This window comes from Augochlora pura, chromosome 3 (assembly GCF_028453695.1).
Source record: "Augochlora pura isolate Apur16 chromosome 3, APUR_v2.2.1, whole genome shotgun sequence".
Classification (NCBI taxonomy): domain Eukaryota; kingdom Metazoa; phylum Arthropoda; class Insecta; order Hymenoptera; family Halictidae; genus Augochlora; species Augochlora pura.
In genome coordinates, this window is record NC_135774.1 from 9,659,720 (window position 1) to 9,682,206 (window position 22,487).

The 22,487-nt window shown below is 44.0% G+C and overlaps 2 protein-coding genes across 2 annotated transcripts; both read left to right on the forward strand.

Moving 5' to 3' along the window:
- Positions 1 to 3,012: 3,012 nt before the first annotated feature.
- LOC144468118 (obg-like ATPase 1) lies at positions 3,013 to 20,656 on the forward strand. Its single transcript, XM_078177325.1, has 11 exons — positions 3,013 to 3,121; positions 7,932 to 8,113; positions 13,846 to 13,906; positions 15,119 to 15,246; positions 15,980 to 16,155; positions 16,748 to 16,825; positions 16,904 to 17,001; positions 17,778 to 17,918; positions 19,652 to 19,748; positions 19,836 to 19,958; positions 20,040 to 20,656. The coding sequence occupies exons 2-11, from the start codon at positions 7,933 to 7,935 to the stop codon at positions 20,148 to 20,150; spliced, it is 1,194 nt and encodes a 397-aa protein (XP_078033451.1). The 5' UTR covers positions 3,013 to 3,121; position 7,932; the 3' UTR covers positions 20,151 to 20,656.
- Positions 8,140 to 13,838, forward strand: LOC144468117 (adenylate kinase 9-like). The gene has a single exon (XM_078177324.1). It carries the CDS (start codon positions 8,240 to 8,242, stop codon positions 13,793 to 13,795), a length of 5,556 nt encoding a protein of 1,851 aa, XP_078033450.1. The 5' UTR covers positions 8,140 to 8,239; the 3' UTR covers positions 13,796 to 13,838.
- Positions 20,657 to 22,487: the final 1,831 nt, after the last annotated feature.

Genomic DNA, 22,487 nt, shown 5'->3' on the forward strand with positions numbered 1-22,487 from the left:
TCACAGAATCATCCAAAACGAATAATATTTTGGATTTCTAAAACTTTATCTTTAAAACGTCATCGCAACAGACCAATTTAAATACAATTGAACTTGAGAACAAGTTTAGTGTTAAAATCATCACACTAAATTCTATATTCTAATTATATAATTATACATAATGCTTGTATCAGTAATGTCTAATTTTTAATTTTTAATTTCTATTAACTTATTGCAATTCCGCAACCTGAAACGCATAATATCGTTAATTTTCATAAGAATCCTACGAAGCTATGAATTGCGACGTATTTCTAAAGGAAAAGAAAAGATACCAGCGCGCGTCGGTGGGCTTAGATTTCAACGATCCGCCATAAATTTCCGAAGAGAGCAGTTTTCTTTCGACGAAAATTATGGCTCGCGGACTCGCGGCGGTTTTTTTCTCGCTGCTGCGACACGATTCTATCGCCGCAGCGGCGACACGGCGATGGCGCGCGGAGGTCGGGCGTCGGCGGCGACGGCGGCACTCTTTTTCTGAAAGGGTTTCAAATTTGTTTGGCGGGAATGTGCGTGTTTATGGTTTCCGCGAAAGCATTGCAATCAGCCCTCCCTGATGACCCCTTTTTCGACGAGAAATTAAAGCCAGCGTTTCATTTTATAAAGCTGTTCCCGGAATTACGATGGATTTGTCTGCGGACGATCGCTTAGAAAAGATACAATCATTGAAATGAACTAGAGGCTCATTTTACGGAGATTACAGAGCCACCGGCACCGACCGGCCCGATCGAAACAATTAAAAGAAAAACTGGTTTCGCGGCGCGGCCGATCGGCCATCGATTGTCGCGCTTTCCGACCAGTTCGACGCTTCGATTTTTCAGCTGCAAAACCAGGGGTTGAATGCGTGTATGGTATCGGTCCTGGTTCTCGAAACTGTTGCGGAGAATCGGCGAGGTTTCGCAACGGTTAAGCAGCATATCGATTTCGATCTTGATTCTGCAGGATCGATATTTCATTGATCCTTGGTTTCAGTGCTGTGTAATGAAAAAGCGCTTGTCTGTAATTAAATATTACAGCGATGTGATTGTATCGCACGGATTTCTTAAACTTAAATGGAGACTTAAATATAGAATGTATATTTTTAGTAGTTAAATGATCTAAAATTATATTTGTTATGTAAGATAGTACTATAACTGAAACTGAAAACTGAAAAACGACTGTCATGGGTATAGAAAAGGGAAACTGATATATGATAGTGCATAAGACATTAAGACGGAGTGAAGAAAATTGAAGAAAATTAAAGAAAATTGAAGAAAAAATGGTTGAACTAAAATCCGTCTAAGAGGAATACTTTTTGCAAATGTTAACAATGTTATTAAGCTTCGCTCAGTCTCATTTTTCCAGTTTAGGTACTCTTCTACGCGGTCTTTTGATCAAAAGTACTGAGTTCGAATTGTTTGTTTGAAAATCGTTGAAATTTCAAAGACTATTATTTAGAAAATGTTTAAGTTTCCAGTAAAAATAGCAGGAAGTCTGGATAAATTTCTTAAATGAGAACTATGAGAAAAATATAGTATACTTTCCAATATGAGAGAAGTTACTATACATATACGTGTGTATAACTGTGTATAATAAGAACTGTAACTACATAACAATAATATAAGAAGTAAAAAATTATAGCTAACTTCAAGATATAAAATTTACGTCGTTCTATAAACTAAATACATATATTTATATTTCGCTGTAAGAGATGTTTCACTGTTCGTTTTAGATATACGACTAGAGATTAACGTGATAAAAAAATCTATTTCGACGCAACCGATATCTAATCTTTATAAAAATACTCCTTTGCAATGAATAAAACGATGAAGATACACGAATTCAAGATTTCGAAGTGACTACTTACTCAAACTTCGAAATAATGTTAGCATCTATTTGTCAACCCCTTGCACTTCAATTCATTTGACAGTTAGGTTGATTAGCATTTGTTTGTTATTATAAATTCTTATGTCAGACAGACAATTTATATTTATTATAAATTCCAACCCTTATTTCAACGTTTAATATCAATGGCAGATGTGTAGAATTTAACTTCGATTTGAAAGACGAGAATAACATACATATTTAATAGATCATGTTCCAAATCTACACAACTAGTCTGACACGACATTACAGGGCAAAGGGTTAAAATTATCCCATACGCGAGGCTACCTAGATGTTGCACTTAAAACTGATATGCTGTTCTTATAAATTCTTCAAGCGTTCATATAACAAAAGTTTAAATTGTTATACATTTTAAGCTACTTGTGTACGTACTAAAAAATCCTTAAAACTAGATTAAATAATAAAATTTGTCAAAAAGTTTACACAGTTCTCGACAATTAACAATTCTTGGCAGTTCTTTCATCCATCAGTGAACCTGTACTTTTATTTGAATTAAATCTGAAATATATACGATATTTTGGATCTTTAAGACAACCGTCGCTCAACGCGAATTCGTCGAGATTCTTATCGAGCCCAAATCCGATAGTCGAAACGCGTTGGATAACCTTATAAATAATAAATATATTATAGTATATAACAATAACGTATAATAAATATAATGACGTATGAATTTTTAATATTTTTATTTCGTATATTTTATGTTTGCCGGTGCTTATTCCATTAAATTCCTGTGCTACAATGAATTACGTAAAATACTCAAGGTTAGAGAAACTGTATTCAATTTAGAGTTAAAGTGGCTTAGAGTGCAAAGAATTAAATAAATAAAATAAATAAAATCCTACTTAACTTAAACAAGAAAAGTGTTATCCATATTTGACTGATGGGTGCTCCATAGAAGTATAACTATCATCTATATCTGCGTGACGCAGCAACGAACGTGTTAAAACTTTATCAGTATCGCAACAAAATCCATTTAAATACATTAAACTTGAGAAAATTGCTAGTTGAACCAAAGGAACGGGTTTCCAACCGACAGTGCAGCGAAACTACGCTGAATGGTTTCTCCGCGGATAATGCAGTTGCCTGTTTGAGAACCCGGACAGCCGGTTGAACGTGCGACGACACTACTGTGGTGCTGTGTTCCTCTCCGTGCCACGCGCTGTGCAGTGATATTTACTTCGTGAAACTACCAACGATATACAAGGTATTTCATCGTAATTTCATTGACCACGCGTCCGTACGTTCGGCAAACGCTGCGGCGCAGCATTGTTCGAGACAGAACTGCGAATATTGCGAAGCAGTTAACGCGCATGCATGGGGGACACGGCAGGAGGTCTGATCACCGCGGTTTCGTAGACGCGCGACCGCGGAGACGACATTAATTATTCGGCCTCGTTACACCGCGCACGACCGGCGAGAAATCTCCGATTGTTAAAGTTCTCTAACTCGTTTCGGAGCTCGATTTAGTAAGGCAAAGTAAGGTTAAGGTCCGGTGTGCATCTCGCATGGTTTCTGAACCGTGAGCTGCGAGGCAGCACCGTGCAATAGACAGGCGGTGCCCGGAGCTCCTCCAATCGATGGAATGCGACACTAAAGTCGGCGCGGGTCTTTCGAAGTTCACCGGCTTGTCGGCGCGTTTGATCCGGGCATTGACTTAACCCTTTGCGGTCGAATGGCGACTCTAAGGCGTCGCTAATAATGATCATGCTACGGTTCGAAATCATTCTTATCGAGTTTACTTATATTTAGAAAATTGTTGAAAGCTGTTAACCGTTGCACGAGTCACAAAATTTAATTTCATAATGTATAAAAAATGCTTCAGGTTATATAAAATGGAAACACTGTAATTCTCATAAAATATTGAAGGGATTTGAAGGGTTAACTCTGCAAAGAATTAATGCACTAGAGTGGTGACTCTAAGGCACCATTATAATTGTTTTATTACGTCCCAATCATTTTTATAATAAGAAAGTTTAGATTTAAAAATTGTTAAATAGTGAAACTGTTGCTGTGAGTTACAAGAATTCAATTTCGTATGCATAAAAGTGCACTTTTTTACGTACAATGGAAATAGTATGAGCTAGGAAAATTATTTCAAATTTGCAGTTAAAATGGCTTCGAGTGCAAAGGGTTAACTGTTTGGGGCACAGGATTTTAGGAAATAAATAATCCCATGTGGCACAGAAATTTGCTCACGCTTTTAATTAAATGAAATTAGTATATTTTTATTGAGAGCATATGAAAGCTTAAACAAATAATAATAATAAAGCGATGTTAAAGTCTACTAGACAATGCCTATCTTTGTTTTAAAAACATTAATTACTTGGAATGGCAAAACAACATTTATTGAAATTTTTATCCGAGTCTATAAGAAAAATTTATGAAATGCATTTTGTAGATCTAGGTAAAGGCCTTTTTAATCAAAGCTGTGGTTTATGAGATATCCAAGTTACCTATGAAAATTAGCGGATGAATATTGAGAGGATTTTTTAAATTACCAAAACTATTTTTCTTGGAGAACAAGATTATGTGTCTAAGACATAAATACTGGGAAAGATGAATAATTTGTTCTGATCTCTTGTTGTAGATTTTTAAAATAAAAAAATTAGATTAATATCCAAATGTTTTCCACTTTATTACAGAACCAGATGAACAATGATCAATTATATTTCATTATTACTATTAAATTAAATTGAATTGCATAACGAATGAAAAGAATTTAATCTATTAACAAGGTGTGAGAGAAAGTAATTTCTGAATATTGTTTATTCCTCATCCACTTGTGCACGCTTTATAAATCATAAAACAGAATTTCTACTTCGGCAACAGTTATATTGATTAAATTCCTCTGTTCACTCAATAAATTCCTGCTAAATTAATTAAATGTTAACCTTTACTTTCACGTTTAAATATTGATGAGAGTAGAACTTTATTTTGATTAACTTTTACCTTTAATCGATTAACGTCCAAATTTTCACAACAAACCTAACGCAATATATTGTACAAAAATATATTCTATAAATCAATTAAAAATTATGACGCAAAATAAAAATATTCTGCATTACTTGCAAGAAACAAGAACTGCATAAACATTAATTTAATTCCATTGAAATATAATTAATATAACCAAACTATTAAATATCTGTAACAGCTTCAGTGTTTTACTCGTTCGTCTCATAAATTACATAAAATCCACAGTCTAACCGCAAGTAAAGGAAAATAATAATTATCGTGAAAATAGTAATAGTTCTCGTAGCCGTTTATAATACCTTCTTTACGAGGTACTCAGCTACCCGGCTGTCTCGCGGAACACCCCGGTAATCGGCCACGTCTCGAGATACCCTGGTATTTTTTCTCCACCCGGTTGTCCCGAGTGGGTATTCAGATAACCGGGTAAAAGTACCGGGTCTATCGAGTGGTTGCGAAACGTTGCGACCAGAGGCGAAAAATTGATTCGGAGCAGACGTAGCGAAACGGGGCCGGGAAAAAGGGGGAGAAGAGCGTGGCGCCAAAGCCGCGGCGATCCTCGGAGCAGCGTCGCGGAGGGCTGCGGCGGTGTTCACCTCCATTATCGTAATTTGCAAATTTTTTTCGAGAAGCGCCGCGGTTTCGCGTCGAACCGTTTCGAAGGCTCGATAGTTTTCGGACAGAACGAGAGAGGGATGCTTGGAGGACACGCCGGGGTGGAGGAGCCAAAAGAGGAGGCAGGGAGGAAAAGGAACCGCGAAGTCGGTGGCGGATTGGCGGCCTGAGGCGCGGTTGCAGATTCCCGGCGTGATGCCGGTGATTCGCGGCTTTGGTGCCCAGTAATCGTCGGTCCCCTTGCCCGGCGTGTTTCTCCTCCCTCGCAGCTCTCTCCCCCGGTACCCTCTGCCGTTCCCTCTCTGCCCCGAGTCCAGCGTTCTCCGAGCTTTCGTTCGCCCCCTGCGCCTCCCGCGGGCGTTCTCGTACCTGCTTCGTCCTTTGATATGGCGCGGGGCCCGTTCCGTTGTAACGTTCGGGAACGGGAACGGGGCGGCGAAGGGGGGTAATCTCGCGGTAAATACAGCAATCGCTTGATGTGCCGTCCGCATTAATATAATTAGTCACCCCGAGCGCTCGAAAGCGACTCTCGGTGCTCGAGAAGCCGGCTAAACTCTCGAGACTCGACTCGACTCGACTCGGCTCGACTTCGCTCGGCTTGACTCGACCCGATTCGAACCGAACCCGGGGGCAGTATTTACGTGTATATACGCAACCATGTTCGACTCGACTCGAGATTCCGGGGGTTGGAGAAGCCGAGGGCGTGGTCATTCCGCGTGGCATCATTTTCATTTCTAGCCGTGCAAACTGATATACCCAACTTCGGTCCTGCCCCTCTTCTTCTTAGTCAATGAATCCGCGTCGCGGACGATTCTTCGTGAACACGCTATAGTTTGCAAGGGGAGGGTAGAGGGGAATTGGTACTATTAGGTTGGAAACTATGAAACGGACGTTTTTGTTTAGTCTGTGTTCATCTGCGGCGCCCGTTTCATAGTTTCCAACCTAATAGTATCTTTATCTGGGTACTCGGGTGAAATAATTTTGAATTTATTTAAAGATGACACTCAAAGGTAGTTTAACTCCAGAAACATGACATTTTTTCAAACCTACAGTATTTCAATTTTACGTTATATTATTTCATTTTAAACATATGAAGTTGAGCTTATTGGTACATAGAGCATTTGCATTTTAACGATGTTTTAAATATAACAGAATTTAGTACAAAATTATAAAATTCCTTTGAGATTCTTATTTCCAATGGTACTGCACAGTATTGTAATTTTTATAAAACAGTTGCTTCAATTTAATTTAATTTTAACTTTAATTTCAATTTTATGTGTTTAGCTTGTAATTTTTACAAAGCAGCATGCTCGATTTAATTTAATTTTAATAGTACAAATAATACATTTAAATCTAGTTGATTTTTAGATCATTGTTCATCTGGTCTTTTAATATATTGATGGACGTTATTTATTGGTTTCAAAAATGTCAGACTTGATAAATATAGATCAGAATAAATCAAAAATCCACGAAATGTTTTCTAGGTTCTGGAAACGGGAACATTTTTTTCGATGGAATTCTTTTAATCCTCTATGAATCGAAGACATTTTTAAAACATTACTATTTTTCTCAGAAAACTAGATCTTGTATGTCGAAGCTTAAAACGACGGTGAAAGTAAAGGATATGTCCTACTTTTTCGCTGTGGATAAAATCGAAAGATACGATTGCAACATCTGCAATAAACTCTACAGTTCCTATATCGTTAATACGTCGACATTCGTTCTATTAAGTTGGAAAATATGAAACGGGCGTTTTTCTTTAATCTGTGTTCAGCTGCGGCGCCCGTTTCATAGCTTCCAACCTAATAAAAAGATTGATAGATAACCAAGAAGAAGTGTATTTGAATAATCTTAGTCTTAATATCTCTTAAGCCACAATTATAATAAAAATAATAATAATAACAGTAACGATTTCATTTATATATATGGATAAAAAATCATGTGTTGCGAGAAAGAGAATTAAGAAAAAGAGATATTGCATAGCCTGTACACAAGAACAATACAAAGAAAAAAATATTTATATAGTAGTGAGGGAAAAATTATAAAATTAACCCCTTCCCGTACTTTAGCGAGTCAGACTCGCGATGAAGATTTTTGTCCAAACATGAATATCGCGAGTCAGACTCGCGAACAGTTACTTGGGCCAAACATAAACATCGTGAGTGAGACTCGCGAACAGTTACTTGGGCCAAACATAAATATCGCGAGTCTGAGTCGCGAACACATACTTGGGCGACACATACATTTCGGATCGTATTACGACTGTTTACAAACATCAGTCTGGTCTGTTTAGCGCGCGTTGATGCGGACCGCTCGGGCCCGAGTTTCGTTGAGCTAAATGACACGGGAAGGGGTTAAGAAATTACTTATGATAATCGATAGTCGACGTCGCGATACATCTCGTAACGACCACGTTCTCTGCGTTCCCTCAGAATGGCGCCAAAGAAAGCAGAGGAACCTGAAAGAAAACCGTTGATCGGCCGCGTGGGTACCAACCTGAAAGTTGGCATAGTCGGGATCCCGAACGTCGGGAAATCGACGTTCTTCAACGTCCTAACGAAAAGCCAGGCGGCGGCGGAGAATTTCCCGTTCTGCACCATCGATCCCAATGAAAATAAGTATCTATGTTCACTACTAATACAGTCCTGTCATTTGTTTGGAATCGCGTTTCGAAGCGTGCGGTCAACGAACCTCAAAATGAACGTTTCCGCGACGAAAAGACACAGCAACCTAATCGGCGATGTGCGACAAAGTTTCCCATCGCGAAAAAAAGGATCGTAAAACATGCAAGTTTTACGCGGACGCGACTTTCATCATAAAGAAGAGCTTCTTCCCTTACATCAAAGGGCATCCCCGGAACGACTTCGAGCTCCCCTGGCCCGAGCCCCATCGATGCGTCTACCCGAAGGCTGTCTCGTATTACGCCTTCCACGAGGACGCGAATCCGCTCGTCAGGTTCGATGGAAAATGCCAGTCTCGGAAATACGGTAACGTGGAGCCGCATTTCGAGCGCCCCGCGCACCCCTACACGACCCGCGACCCTTACTGCGAAACGGACGCCAGAACGAAATACCTCCGGGCCGAGCCGACGTGCTTCGTTATTTTCGGGAAACCCGATTTAAACACCGCGAAGCTGGCGGCGATGCTGGCTGACTCGTGGAGATGCGTGCTGATCTCGCCGGTGCAGCTCGTGAAACGCGAGATCGAGCGAGCGTCCGAAAAGGGGAAGCTGATTTCGGAGATTCTGAAGACCGGCGAGTGTCTCGGCTTCGATATCATCGGCAATCTGGTCGAGAGTAGGATCAACGAACGGGACACGTTCCACAGAGGCTACGTGGTCGAAGGTTTGCCGTTGATTTCGAACGAGGTGCTCCACTATCCTCGGACTTATCCGCCCGAAAACGAGCGCAAGCTCGGCGAGAAGTTTCTACAGCATTACGGTCCGCCTTTCGGAGGAATATGCAACATGACCAGTGAAAACCGAGACAAATCCATGAGCTGCGTCCGCGATCCTCCCGAGATCGAGGGCTGCGCGACGAGGTCCAGATACGAGCAATACATTCCCAATCAGATCGACGACATATTCGCGAGCTGGCCTTTGAAGCCGACGGTAATTATCTACGCTGTGTGCCCAGACGAGGACCTCGTCAGAAAGCGAGAACATTTCCGCATAGACACGGCGACTGGTCAGACGGTGGACACGAGTGTGTCGGTGACCCATAAAATCGCCGAACCCTCTTTCGCCGACGCGAACATTTCGCTGGATCTCTATCGAAGCCTGACTGACGAGGAACGCGTTTCGGACAAGGAACAGAAGAAATACTTATTGAGACGAATCTGCAACAGAAGATCGAACGTCGAGGCTCAGCGCAAGACGTACGAACGCTTCGCGATGCCCGCTATCGGCAAATGGATCTTGTTGCACAAGCCGGAGAACGTGATTCGAGTCGACGGCCGCGCCTCGGTGTCACAAATGTTCCGCACGGTGATGTCCCGATTGCGTACGCTGCCGCTTCCTAGAGTGATCCTCGCGAAGAGATTTCTGGATCTCGCGGCGATGAGATACGGCGGCGAAAGTCCTATGCCCCTCGACGAATTCGAGGACAGATCGAACGAAGAAGCTTTCCCGTACTTGACGAACAGGGACACCGTCTCGCCGCTGTACCCCTGGCTTCTATCGACTTGGAACTTCCTCTGTCCGGTCGAGTTGGCTAGAGGAAAGACAGTGGAAGGCTCGTCGAAATTCGCGGTCAGGTTCATGAACAAAATCTTTTTCCTCTTTTCGGACGAGGCGACCGAACTGTTCCTCGAAAACCCGAGAACCTTCGTGTGCCCCTTTGCTCCGCAACCCACGTGCAAGATCGTGGTATTCGGGCCGAGACTTTCCGGGAAATCCTCTCTGTGCAAGGTCCTAGCAAACACCTTTGGAGGCGTCGTGGTGGATCCGGACAAATCGGACAACGACTCCGACGTCTTTTTCGATTCGGACTTGGCGCAAGACGGGACTAATTTGCTCGCAGATCGGATATCGAGTATACCTCGGAAGGAAATCGACGTTGGGGTGTGGCGAGACGGCGGCTACGTCGTCGACGGCATGTATCCCGACGTGGACACCTGGAAGACGATCACCGAAGGCACGAACGTCGTGTTCGAGGACGCGGTTTTGCTGTACGACGAGGACCCGTACGATTACCTGCTGTCCAAGTGGCAGGAGATTCGCGATACCGAGAAGGGGTACGAGGAGGGCATGGAGCACGCGAGCTACGAGGACGAAGACGACGGGGAAGAGACCGACGGCTTGGTGGAGTATCTGAAACATATTCAGCAGTTCGAGCTGGATTGGGAAGAGATCAGAGAAACGATAGCGAGCTCGTGCAGGAACCTGATTACCTGCGATCTCGGCAAGATCAAGAACGTCTCCGAGTTCGTGATCGATGCTATCAGAGATCGTTATAAGGAAAAAGCGAGAGTGATGAGCGAGGACGAGAGGGAGAGGGAGAGAGACCTCGCGGAGTACGTGGCCATGTCGGACAACACGGAGAACGTGGGCGAGGGGGAAGAATTGGATGAGGAAGAGCGTGGAACGACGGTGGAGAGCAATCCTCGTCTCGGGGACACGGATCAGTACTGTCCCGTGGCTCTGCTCAAGTACAACGTCTTCTGGAAAGGCAAGGAGGAATACAGCGCGGTCTTCACGAACAAGATCTATCGACTCTCCAGCGAGTCGGCTATGGAGGAATTCATAAAGAATCCTGAAGCGTTGTCTCTCCCGCTCCGAAAGCCGCTGCTCCAGATTCCGTCTGTTCGCATCAGCGTGATCGGTCCGCTGGGCACCGGGAAAACGAACTTAGCCAAAGCGATCGCGCGGGAGTACGGCTTAGCGTACATTGATCAGTTCGACAGCTTCAACAGATACATGATGGAGAGCGGGATTCCGCCGCTTCAGCACAGAAGCATCACGATCTCGATCCGAAATCGTCTCGAGGAGGTCGAGCTGCCGGAAGACCTGGACGACACGAGGTACGTCACCGATCGCGCCACGTTGCACACCTTCGTGCGACGGTACTCGCGATCGGGAAGCGCGCTTCCCAAGTTCATGCTCAGGGAGTGCTTGTTAAACTATTTCGAGGGATTGTACAGCATGGAGGGCATCATGATCGAACAATTCCCGAGTTGTCCGCAGGACGTGGAGACGGCGGTCGAACATTACATGGTGCCCGACGTGGTAATAGAACTCGAATGCAGCAAGGAGACGGCGCGGAAGAGAACGATGATGGAGGCAGCGAAGCTGTGGATGGCCACCCAAGACGAGGAGAAGCAACTCGAACAGCAGCGTTACATGCACGACGTGGATCGTTACGAGAAGGAGAAGAACCTGTGGACCAAGAGGAGGCTGAGCCACGCGATCAGGCTGCTGCGCGGAGGAGAGGAAGTGTCTTCTTGGCACTCGTCGAGCACCTCCGAATCTGAGAGCGACGCGGAACGCAAATCCCACACCGTGCAAATTGAGAGGCTCGACGACGACAACGACGACGACGACGATGACGATAACATCACGGACATCGACTCCGAAACAATACGAACCAAGAGGGCGGAATTTCAGGAGATTTGGAAGCAGGAAAATCCTGAGCCGGTGCTCTTCACCGACTGGGAAGATTATGCGGCCGGTAGACTGCGGTTGGAACAGGACTTCGAAGAGGCGTACGCGAACGACACGCGGCTGATAGAGGCCACGCGAGAAGCGCTCAGGGAGCAATCGATACCATGCGTGAAGCTCAACAGCGAAAGCAGCTTCGACACTGTCCTACTGCGAGCGATGATCGCCCTCAAACCTTACACAACCCGGGACCTAACCGTCCTGGAAAGGCCGTACGCGATCGACCTCGAAACCGCGGAGATGCTTCTCGAATGCGGCTACTTTTTCTTGAGTTCCTTCGGCCGATGGTGTCCCGTGCAACTGTGCCTGAAGAAAACTCCTCGGCAGATGTTCCTGCCGTCGGAGGCTCGGCAGGAAGTCTTCCCGGTGATTCACCGACAATTCGTTTACTTTCTAGCCGGAGAGGACGCTCGATCCGCTTTCCTCAAGAATCCTCGCAAGTACATCGAACAGGACTCCTGCGCGCCGGTTATCCCCTTTCGACTTTCTATTATCGGGCCGCCGAAGTGCGGAAAGACGAGCCTGGCTCGTCGATACGCGGAGAAGTACGGCGTCAAGGTGGTAACTCGAGGCGCGGCTCTACGACACCTACCGAATTACCTGCCCTGGACGGAATCCGCAGAAATCGCGGAGTCCCATCTCCGCGAAGGACGGTGCGTCCCGGAGGAGACCGTGCTCCGTGCCGTCGAGATCTGCTCGATCGATCCCTTAACGGCAGCTCAGGGCCTCGTCTTCGACGGGTTCCCGTCGAGCCGCGACGAGTTCCAGAAGCTAACGCTGCTAGGCATTCAGCCTGTCCTGATCCTCGACCTCGTCGCTAATCTCGAGTTCTGTCTAAGTTGCCTGGCGAGCCAGGCCCAAGAACCTCCGACGAAGTTCCCGAACTTCTCGAGGAAGTTCCTAAAGCATCGGTACACCAACTGGGACGTCGACCAGGCGAGCTTCCGCGAGTGGCTGAAGAAGTACACTCAGAACGTTGTCGAGCTCGACGCCACCAAGAGCATGTGGCACGTGTGGACGAGAGCCGACGAAGAGACGTGTCGCAGGTACACTCGAATCGGATCCTACTTCCGCGAGAGCGATTACGACAAGTGCCACAGCTTGGAGTTCACGAGCGTGTCGCCGTACGAGTTCAAGGCGCGGCAGAGCAAATTCAAGGCGTATTGTCCCGCCTGTTTGCTTCGCGACGGGGCCACCAAGAGCTCGGGGCTCGTGCCCGATCACCGGGGAATGGTTCAGCTTCGAGAACACTTCTACTGGGTATGCGAGGAACACTTAGCCGACTTCGCGGAAAATCCGCAGAAGTATCTGCCGCCTGCGAACACGGCGAGCCTGCCGAAGGATCTGGCTCGCAGTCTCACGGAAACGATCGACGTGGAACACTTCTGCTGGATGAGACGCCTGCGAGTCGATGGTTACTGCCTCGTTAGCTACCTGGATAATCTACCGGCTCGGAAACTCGTTCCCGGCAAGCCGACCATAGCAGCTCTCTACAAGGATGAGCTGTATCTGTTCTGCACGGAAGAGTGCCGCGACAGATTCCTGACCTATTCCGCGAAGTACGCGAGCGCGGACATCAAGTTCCGTCGCACGCTGCCGCCGATCAACGTCAAGGACCTGCCGGACCTTGGCTTCCTCGAGCAAACTGTCGCGAGGAAGATAATCCAGGTCGTGAATCAGATCACCGTGAGCAGGCCGAAGCTGCCGGGATTGTCGGCCGCGGTGACCGCTGCTATATTCATCGGGATCGACCTGAAAATTCGCAACCCTACCTGCGCGTTGAACGACGCGAAAATTTACCAGAGCGTCGACGACAGGCTGCGCATTTCGTACAAGGCGATCAAAACAGCGACTCGCAACATGAAGAGGAAGCTAAACCCATTCGTCACGGTGCCAGTCTATTCTGATAAGATGTCCAGCTCCGATGACATTAATCAGTCCGGGTTCCGAATGAGTAAACAGGTGTCCATACTGTCCCATTTCCATCCACGGTCCTCGTACACCATCACGTTCCGTCGCACATCGCCGACACAGCATATGCCTCTCGACGACGACGACGACGACGACGAGGACGGTGAATCCCCGCAGTCTTTCAGATTCGCTGTACCGCGATTCGACGATCGATTCTTAACCCAATAAACGGTTTTCTCGCGCGTTGTCTAACTCGTAGCCCGCTTGTTTTCCAGCACGTCGCGTACCGGTGCCCGACGCGAGGTTCGATTATCTGTGCGACTACTTCAAACCGGTCAGGTGAGTACCCAGGCAAATACGTGTATTCCAGGAACATTGCGAACGACGGCGGCGGCGTATTGCGGAACGAGCACGGCGACGCGCGCGCGTCTACCCGCAAATGCACCCTCGCGATGGGAAACCAGTTGGAATAACTATTGACATTTCCATACTTCTTCGCTTTTATTTTCGCGGAGCAAGGGACAGGGCCGCGGCGGCGCGGCGCGGGGGGCACCGAGAGAAAACGGTACGTGATCTGCAATGCAGATTCGACTAAATTCGTCTACGCGACACGGAGTCCATGTTGAACGTCGGCCGACTTTACATTGTCGTTTTCCGCGCTCGTTTCAACAGCGACCGTGATCGACGAACGTTCCAACCCAATTTTTAGCTTGCCGGCTCGATCTTCGGCGAAAAGGGGGGGAGGGGGGGTTGGAAACGAGCGGAGAGATTTATCCGCGGCAGTTAATTAAAACCCGGTACGCGTGTCCGAGGTTGGTCGGCAGCGATAATGGTCGTTTCATTGAAACACGTGGAAACCTCTGTACGTGCTGCGGTGTACAACGGCGCGGGTAACCACCGACACCGACGAAAGCCCTGTTTACCGTGCCCGAGCGTCATCACGCCGGCCGGTTGACACGATGAGATTGAATGTACAAAGCAGCAGCAGCAGCAGCAGCCGGAGTCACGGAGAGAGGAGGCTGCGAATTGAAACGCGTCGATGATCGACGGCCGGCCGATCGAGCCGAAAAAACACACAGCCGGACGGCGATAAGTATCGAGCGGGCGGCCCGATAAAAGTTGCGTTTGCTCAGCGACACGTGCTCGGTGTACTGTCGGGAGTCCGCGAATTCAAAAGAGATTAAAATGCGAGACTGGCGCAGATCAAAGAGCGTCTCTTCATCCCCGGCTGGAAACACTCTTGCCGACGACATCGCACGGTCCAACTACCGGCACGTGTCGGATGATTCAACGAGCCCTAATGAAAGCCGCTCCGACGCGGAATTCCCCTTCTCGTTCATTTCACCGACGCCTCTCTTCAAAGGCTAATTGTTTAATGAGGCTACTCGCATTAGCATTTAAATACAGCTCGTTGTCACCGCGACACCCTCCTTTTCCGATCCTCAGACGCGCGTGCACATCGCTGCGAGTTACGATTTACGATTCCGCTCGCTGCTCGCGATGTCGATAGCCGTTGCTGCTCTCTCTCCAACTTCTCGCTGTTGCTTTCAGCAAAGTGCCTGCCTTCTTGAACGTGGTGGACATCGCAGGGCTCGTCAAAGGCGCCGCCGAAGGACAGGGCCTCGGGAACAATTTCCTCTCGCACATCAACGCCTGTGATGGAATCTTTCATCTGTGTCGTAAGTTTTCGTAGCGTGTTCGTTGATAGGCTTCCCATTGGCTTTTTACCAGAGCTGGGTAATGTTTATGAAGAAAATATTTGACCCTAAAATATTCAACCCTCGAGCGACTCTGTGGGGTTACCGGCGACCCCGCAATATTTTTAAATTGTCTGAAAATGTGTAAGTAAATTCTAAAACAGTGAGGTTCTCTTTGTCCTCTCAATATTATATTTTATATATTAAAAATAATAAACAATATTTTGATTATCACGGTTTTATTTTGAGTCGCTCGCAACCCCACGATGTCACTTACATCGAAAAGTAAAAGCAAATAACACATAACGAGTTCTTCATAATTCTAATAAAATAATAGTTCAAGTAGGACATTATATATGCTATATATTTTATAAATAGCAACAGTGGTTAATACTATATATAATATATATTATAATAACTCATTATCTTTTTAATCTATACTTATTCAGATTATAAAGATACATTTAGAAGTTATTTATTCCATATATGTGTCACTTAATATTAAAAAAACGCTCGTTAAAAATCAATGGCTTGTTGCCACTTTTCTAAATTAATATAAAACAGCTCCTGTTACTATAGATAAAGTAACACGCATCTTATTAGATGAATAACAATAATTGTCTCAATAAATTATCTCAAACAAGACCTAAAACTTCAGAATCTCGATTTACGATTTTACAATAAAGCTAACAATTTTCGTCAAAATTTGATACAGGAGCTTTCGACGACGACGACGTCACCCACGTGGAAGGCGACGTCAACCCCGTCCGTGATCTCGAGATTATCAGCGAGGAGCTGCGGCTGAAGGACATCGAGTTCCTGAACGCTCACCTCGACAAATTGGAGAAACTCGTGGTCCGGGGAAACGACAAGAAACTAAAGCCCGAATACGTGAGTGAACCTTCCACTTTCTCGCGAGTGCTGGATCGATACCAACGATTGCAAACAGAAAAAAGTACTACGCCTGGGCAAGAAGGAAGTTTTACGTAAATGCGACTAACTATATAAGAGAGTGAGTGTGAGAGAGAGAGAGAGAGAGAGAGAGAGAGAGAGCAGGCCGGAACGAAAGCGGCGGTGGAATTAAGAGAGGAGAGGTACACACTCTGCTTCCTAGAACGAATCAATCGAATTACCCTCTTTCCGTGGATCGACCTACGGCAATTTCCGATCCTCCCTCGTTCCAGACTTCGCAATTTGCTAAAACTTTTCGAGAACTCCGGCAGCCAGCTAGCCGTCTTTTCTGCCTAAACTAATGGAGCGACGATCCGCGAATCCGACGGTCCTCTAATCACGGCTCGATCACGGAATCATTCCACTCGATCGCGCGCACTCGTGCGGCTAAATACCAAACGCGAACGTCGCGGTCGGTCTGCCGAGACCGTCGAGATTAAAGTGGATTTGCATAGCGAGAACCTGTTTGAAAAAAGCACAAAGTCACGCACGAACACCCCGGCGAGGTTCTGAATTATGATTTTTCCTGCAGGACACGCTGTTGAAAGTGAAGAGCGTGATGCTGGACGAGAAGAAGCACATCAGGTTCGCCGATTGGAGCGCCACAGATGTACGTCGATAACGATTCGACCGTTTTCAGTTTGAGAGTCGATTTAGAGAGTCGATTAAACGTTTACCTCTATTGCAGATCGAAGTACTCAACAAATATTTATTCCTCACATCGAAACCGGTTATTTATTTGGTGAACCTATCCGAGAAAGACTACATCCGCAAGAAGAACAAATGGTACGTAAGCGCGGTTAATAGACCGCGGTATTTTATGCATTTGCGATAGAAATCAGTAGGTGAAATGAGAAATAGCAAAAAGATTTAAACAACTTAAATATGTTATTATAATATAGTGAAATTATAAACGTGAGTAAAGAAAAGAAATTAATGTCTATGTAGTTCCTGCATCTTGCAATTTATGAAGGCAATTTTTATTTTGCATAGATATCCGCAGTTTAGTGATGCAAATAACAATGTTTTAATCCGTGTATTTCGTTGTATTATCCATGAAATATTATAACAGCAAAAAGAAATCGTCTTTAGCTGCAAAATGCGTTAGTCTTGCTACACTTCAGGAAACATTGTTTTTGAATGATTTTAATAAAGAACAGTTTTATAATCCATAAATCTGTTTAAAATTCTAATTATTACGTTTTACAAAATTGGTATAATTTGACCAAACTATAGCAACCAAGTTTGACATTTTTCACTCAGTTAGACAGAACTCTTTACAAATTAATTTCAGTAGAAATTTAATATTCAAATATTTCGTTGCCCACAGAATCACATAAAGAAAATACAGATAAAATTATATTAAAAAAATGAAGGTTAAAATTATATAAAGAAAATATAGAGAAAATATGTACAGCAATTAACATATCATTAATATTTCTATATACATGTACACAAAAGTACACTGATTATAACAAATGTACACGTGAAATTTAAATACACGTGAAACGTGTGCCGCCAGTTCGCTTCGATCTCGAGCCTAATCGTAATTCTCTCACCAGGCTAATCAAGATAAAGGAGTGGGTCGACAAAAACGATCCCGGAGCTATCTTGATCCCTTTCAGCGGCGCTTTCGAGAACAAGCTCGTCGATATGGACGAGGTGGAGCGTGCGAAGTACGTGGAAGAGCAGAAGGTTACTAGGTGCGTATGACGGTCTATTATTTCAAGGAGCCCTTAAAATTCGCGAACGACCGTGGTTATACTTGCAAATGGAAGCACACGGGCCCCGCGCGTTCTAGTCGAAAATAGCGGAGGCACGGACGTGTTTCGCGGCTAATTATGGAACGCTGACCGCAAAAGGTTGGAAGGAAAAGAACCCCCCTAACCCCGAGGAAGTCCGGTTCCCACATTTAACTATGCACCGAGTTATCTACTAACGGTAATAATAATGGTGGGATCGGTGGCCCGAGCTGTCTAGACGCGGACCCCGGGTCTCGTACAGGGCGACCAATAAAAACTGCGGCATCTTTGCCGTCGAGCATTATATTTTTACGAACGGCTATTCAAATTCTTGTGAAATTGCATAAAAAGCCCTCCTACCCTCGCGGGCACATTCGCTGAACTCGGGGATGAGTAAGGCAGCGTGGATCAACCGGTCCACGGTTGCATAGTAGAATAGGGTAGTAGAGCCAGTTATTGTGTCTTCTGTTTGTTTTTGGCATAGTTTACTTTATATTTATCGAATAAGACTTATTAAATCTTTTTTTATTCTTCTACTTTGTTCTTATTTTAATAATAAAATTTAATATATGTGAATGATTCACTAGGCTAGCGAAGCCGGTTATTGTAGGGTGTCATCAATTATGTCTTTAGTTTGTTTGCGAACATTTGTATATTTATCGAACAAGATATATTAAAACATTTTATTAAAAAATATACAACATGAAAGAATAAGAAGATTTAACATGCCTGGTTAATTCAAAAATAAACAAAATAACAGAATGAAAAAGTATAGCATGTCTTATTCGATTTAAAAGTAAAAGAAATAAAAGAATTAAAAATGTAACACGCCTTATTCGATAAATGTAAAGATAATTGCGCGAAGTGGCATTTGCCACTTATGGCAAGTAATTGGTTACCTTACAGTAACCGGCTCCACTACCCTTTCAAGGTTATTCGGAAAAAGAGTGTAGCAAACACGATCGAGATTATAAGTTCATTATTGACGAGTCATCTAGGATCGCGTGGATCGACCGAAAGAGATGCCTCGAAAGTAAAAGCAATTTCCATGATGACCGTTTGATCGTAACGCCAGCGTAGGAAATATTAAATCGTGCGCCCCAATGACTAGCCACAAATCAAAGCGTCTCGGCAAATTCTCTAGATCCCTCGAAATGATCGCGCAACGTAGGCTCATTCGGTAATCACAGGGGACAAACGGCAGATTCCTGGATACCGCGAGTTTATTTCGAGACCGCAGATGAACTTGGGCGCCGAAGTAGGTCTCAGACAGAGTTCGAGTGATAAAATTGCGGTATTAAGTCGTTCAGCTTTATGTGTATTCTCTGAAGTCTCGAAATCTGGCAGGGGCTACGGAACAGGATGGCTTCCCTTCCCTGAACCCTGTCATTAGACGATATTCGGTTCGAGACAATCATATTCCACAATCCTTCTCTCTCTCTCCTTCTCTCTTGCACTCGCCCAATTTCGGCTACCCCTTCCATCATCGAGGAATTCACTTTTTCCCTCCGTATACACCGCGCCGTAGAATTCCCGATTCGTTGATTTTTACAACTTTCTTACAATTATAGAAATTGCAGATGCGTCTCGCTTCTAGCCCCTTTCCCGCGTTCAGAAATGACGCGCTCTATTTAACAGCTTTCTTATCTAATCGCCGGTGTCGCGCACGTTTTCACTGCACAAACTGCTTTCAGCGCGCTCGACAAAATCATCGTCCAAGGATACAAGGCGTTACAGTTACAGTACTTCTTCACGGCGGGACACGACGAAGTCAAGGCGTGGACGATCCAGGTAATTGAATCGGAGAAACAATACTTGAATTGATATACGAGTATTCGTTAGAGTGCCTATTAAAACCAGTACTATTTTATTCCGTAGAAAGGCACGAAGGCACCACAGGCGGCAGGTAGAATTCACACTGACTTCGAGAAAGGTTTTATCATGGCCGAGGTAATGAAGTACGACGACTTCAAGAACGAGGGCTCCGAAGCCGCCGTGAAGGTAATGGTCACGGCGATTATGCGCAGCGCTGCGATTAGTTGTATTTGCATTCGATAATTCGATTCGTTTGTTTTGCGACAGGCGGCTGGCAGATACAGACAACAGGGACGCAATTACGTGGTCGAGGACGGAGATATAATTTTCTTCAAATTTAATGCCGGCGCGGGACTGAAAGACGCGAAGAAAAAGTGATGGCACGCGATACTCATGTTGTTGCTGGTGCTTCTCTACATCAACATGATCCTCATGTTCTGTTGCACGCGCGACATGCGCGTGAAACGGTCGAAATAGCTTACCACTACCCCCTAAAACAGTTTCTCTTGCGTTGTCGGAAATCGATCGACCCCCCCTCGATCGTCGATCGCGATCGTTTTGCGACAATGACCAGTTATCAAAAAAATAAACACAGTCGCGTATTTGAGCACAGGGTGAACACTGGAGGCCTTTATTTAAACGATAAATAAAAATAGTCGATCGCAGCCCCCTCGTCGGTGTCGCGATGATCGACGCCAAATTAATCGCGACACTGTTCTTTTTTTATTATGAACAACGATCCCGCAGAAATGTTATGCTTCGTTCTTATTAAGTGTACATAAACGATAGCCAGCTTCGTGAAATAACTAGCGTCCTGCTTTTGTAATTGTGAATGATCGGCGAAAGCGACGGAAGATGTGAACAAGTAAAAGAGTTCTTGAATATTTTCATTGCATTTTCATTTCCACGATTCAACAAATTCGCAATTCCATTATCTGCAGAGGCAGATTGTGCATATGGCTTTCCGTAAAGGCACCGAAATCGACTCGCCGTCTAGCGGCGGAGACCGAACTAAAATTCGTATAAATATTGAGTAGACAAACTATGGACACAGAGATGGTCTAAGAATAGAACAATTACACGACATCTTTTCTGTCACATGGGCGTAGCCTCGGAACTCTAAAACCCCATTACCAATTGCGTGTCGCACTCGTTGTTACCTTCGTGTTTTGGATTTGAGCTTTTTACGTTAGTAAGAATCGAGTATACTGCATTAAATGCACTGTTAACACTCGAACAGCGAATTTTCTCAATAAAAATACAACTGGCTATAGTTGGGATCGTTTATAATTTAATTTATCAATCTTTTCAACGCATTTTTTTAAGATACTCGCACTAGACACGTAAGTTTTTCTGTTGAGCTGTGTGACACATGTGAATAATTAAATTAATTCTCAGAAACTAGATAATTAAATAACAATATTTATATGCGGAGTCCAAATGGATTCGACCTGCAGCGATGGAATAGATTTAACAATAAAACTAATACCGTGCTGGTTACGATGACTGGTTGTACAATTTTTATTTTAAACTTGTTGAAATTGCAACGACTCGTTTATAGAAAGGGATGAATAGATTTCTTAATTAAATGCTACGCTGTAACAAAAATGGTGAGAAATTTAAATAAATTCAGCCTTATCGTTTTTATAAAGCAACACACTTGTTTTTAATGTTCGACGAGTTTAATGTTAATTATTGTAAAACGTACGATAGAATAACTTCAGATTATTTTTAAAATAGAATACTTTTGCAAAGTGTCAGGATATATGTATCAGATTTTTTAATAAAGTGTTACAATTCTTGTATATTTGTGTCAGCCTTTTTTATTTATCCAAAAACTAAATTTAAGAGTTTCCACCTTAAACCAATAAGTTTTGAAGTATGTGGTTTTATTTATTTTAATCTTATTCCCTATGATTGTTGATCGGATCATAGCAACTGATTTTCAAATTATTTTATTTCTAGAGTTGAGCTTCCAACTTTCACCGCTAGATGACGCCACCATTCTTTTTTCCGTACCTTCGTTGAAATTTTCTGAATTATTTAATTACCTTGCGAATTGCAGCGAAATATTTTACATGACATCGATGCAGGGGACTCTGTTGAATGTTCCTAGGCACGTAAAATATTTCTTTACGTCGTATAGCTACTAAATTTTATGTTCTTTCACAGTTCTAGATTCTCCGCGAATTTTAGTACAGTATGCGATGCTAGACGGAGAATAGGTTTCGACACCCGTGAAGACGGCCCCCTTAGAAGAAAATACCATAATAACCCATAATCATGGAATTCTGTTCGTGGTGGCATTTCAAGACTAGAAACATTGCTCTGGAGCTACTGGTTGTAAAAATATTTACGTTTTTCTATTTAGAGAACACGATGGAACATATTTTAAAGACGAAGATCTTGCTTGAAATTGATTTTCTAATCTTTGCGTGCAAGTTTATCAACTTTTATGGTTCAAATTGTAACTGGAAGATCGTATTTTATAATAGAATAATTTAAGTTTGTAAACAAATTAGAGATCGCGTTGAAAAATGAACGAAGTTCGAACGACACTACAGGGAGATGTTATAGGATGTTCAGGAATTATTTTAAAAATCCACTTTAGCGAAAATTCTCGTAATTATTTAATAAAAATATTTGCAGTTGAAAGCGTCGTGCATTAATACACAATTTGTTTTTTAGACACTTTTCTTGCAGTCGTGGTTATTC

What these genes read in the sequence shown, in the direction of transcription:
- LOC144468117 (XM_078177324.1), top strand. Translation starts at nt 8,240, where the DNA reads ATGTGCGACAAAGTTTCCCATCGCGAAAAAAAGGATCGTAAAACATGC.
- LOC144468118 (XM_078177325.1), top strand. Translation starts at nt 7,933, where the DNA reads ATGGCGCCAAAGAAAGCAGAGGAACCTGAAAGAAAACCGTTGATCGGC. An exon ending in GAAGAGCAGAAGGTTACTAG is followed by an intron (nt 17,919 to 19,651) that starts GTGCGTATGACG and finishes AACTGCTTTCAG; the next exon opens with CGCGCTCGACAAAATCATCG. An exon ending in TCAAGGCGTGGACGATCCAG is followed by an intron (nt 19,749 to 19,835) that starts GTAATTGAATCG and finishes TTTATTCCGTAG; the next exon opens with AAAGGCACGAAGGCACCACA.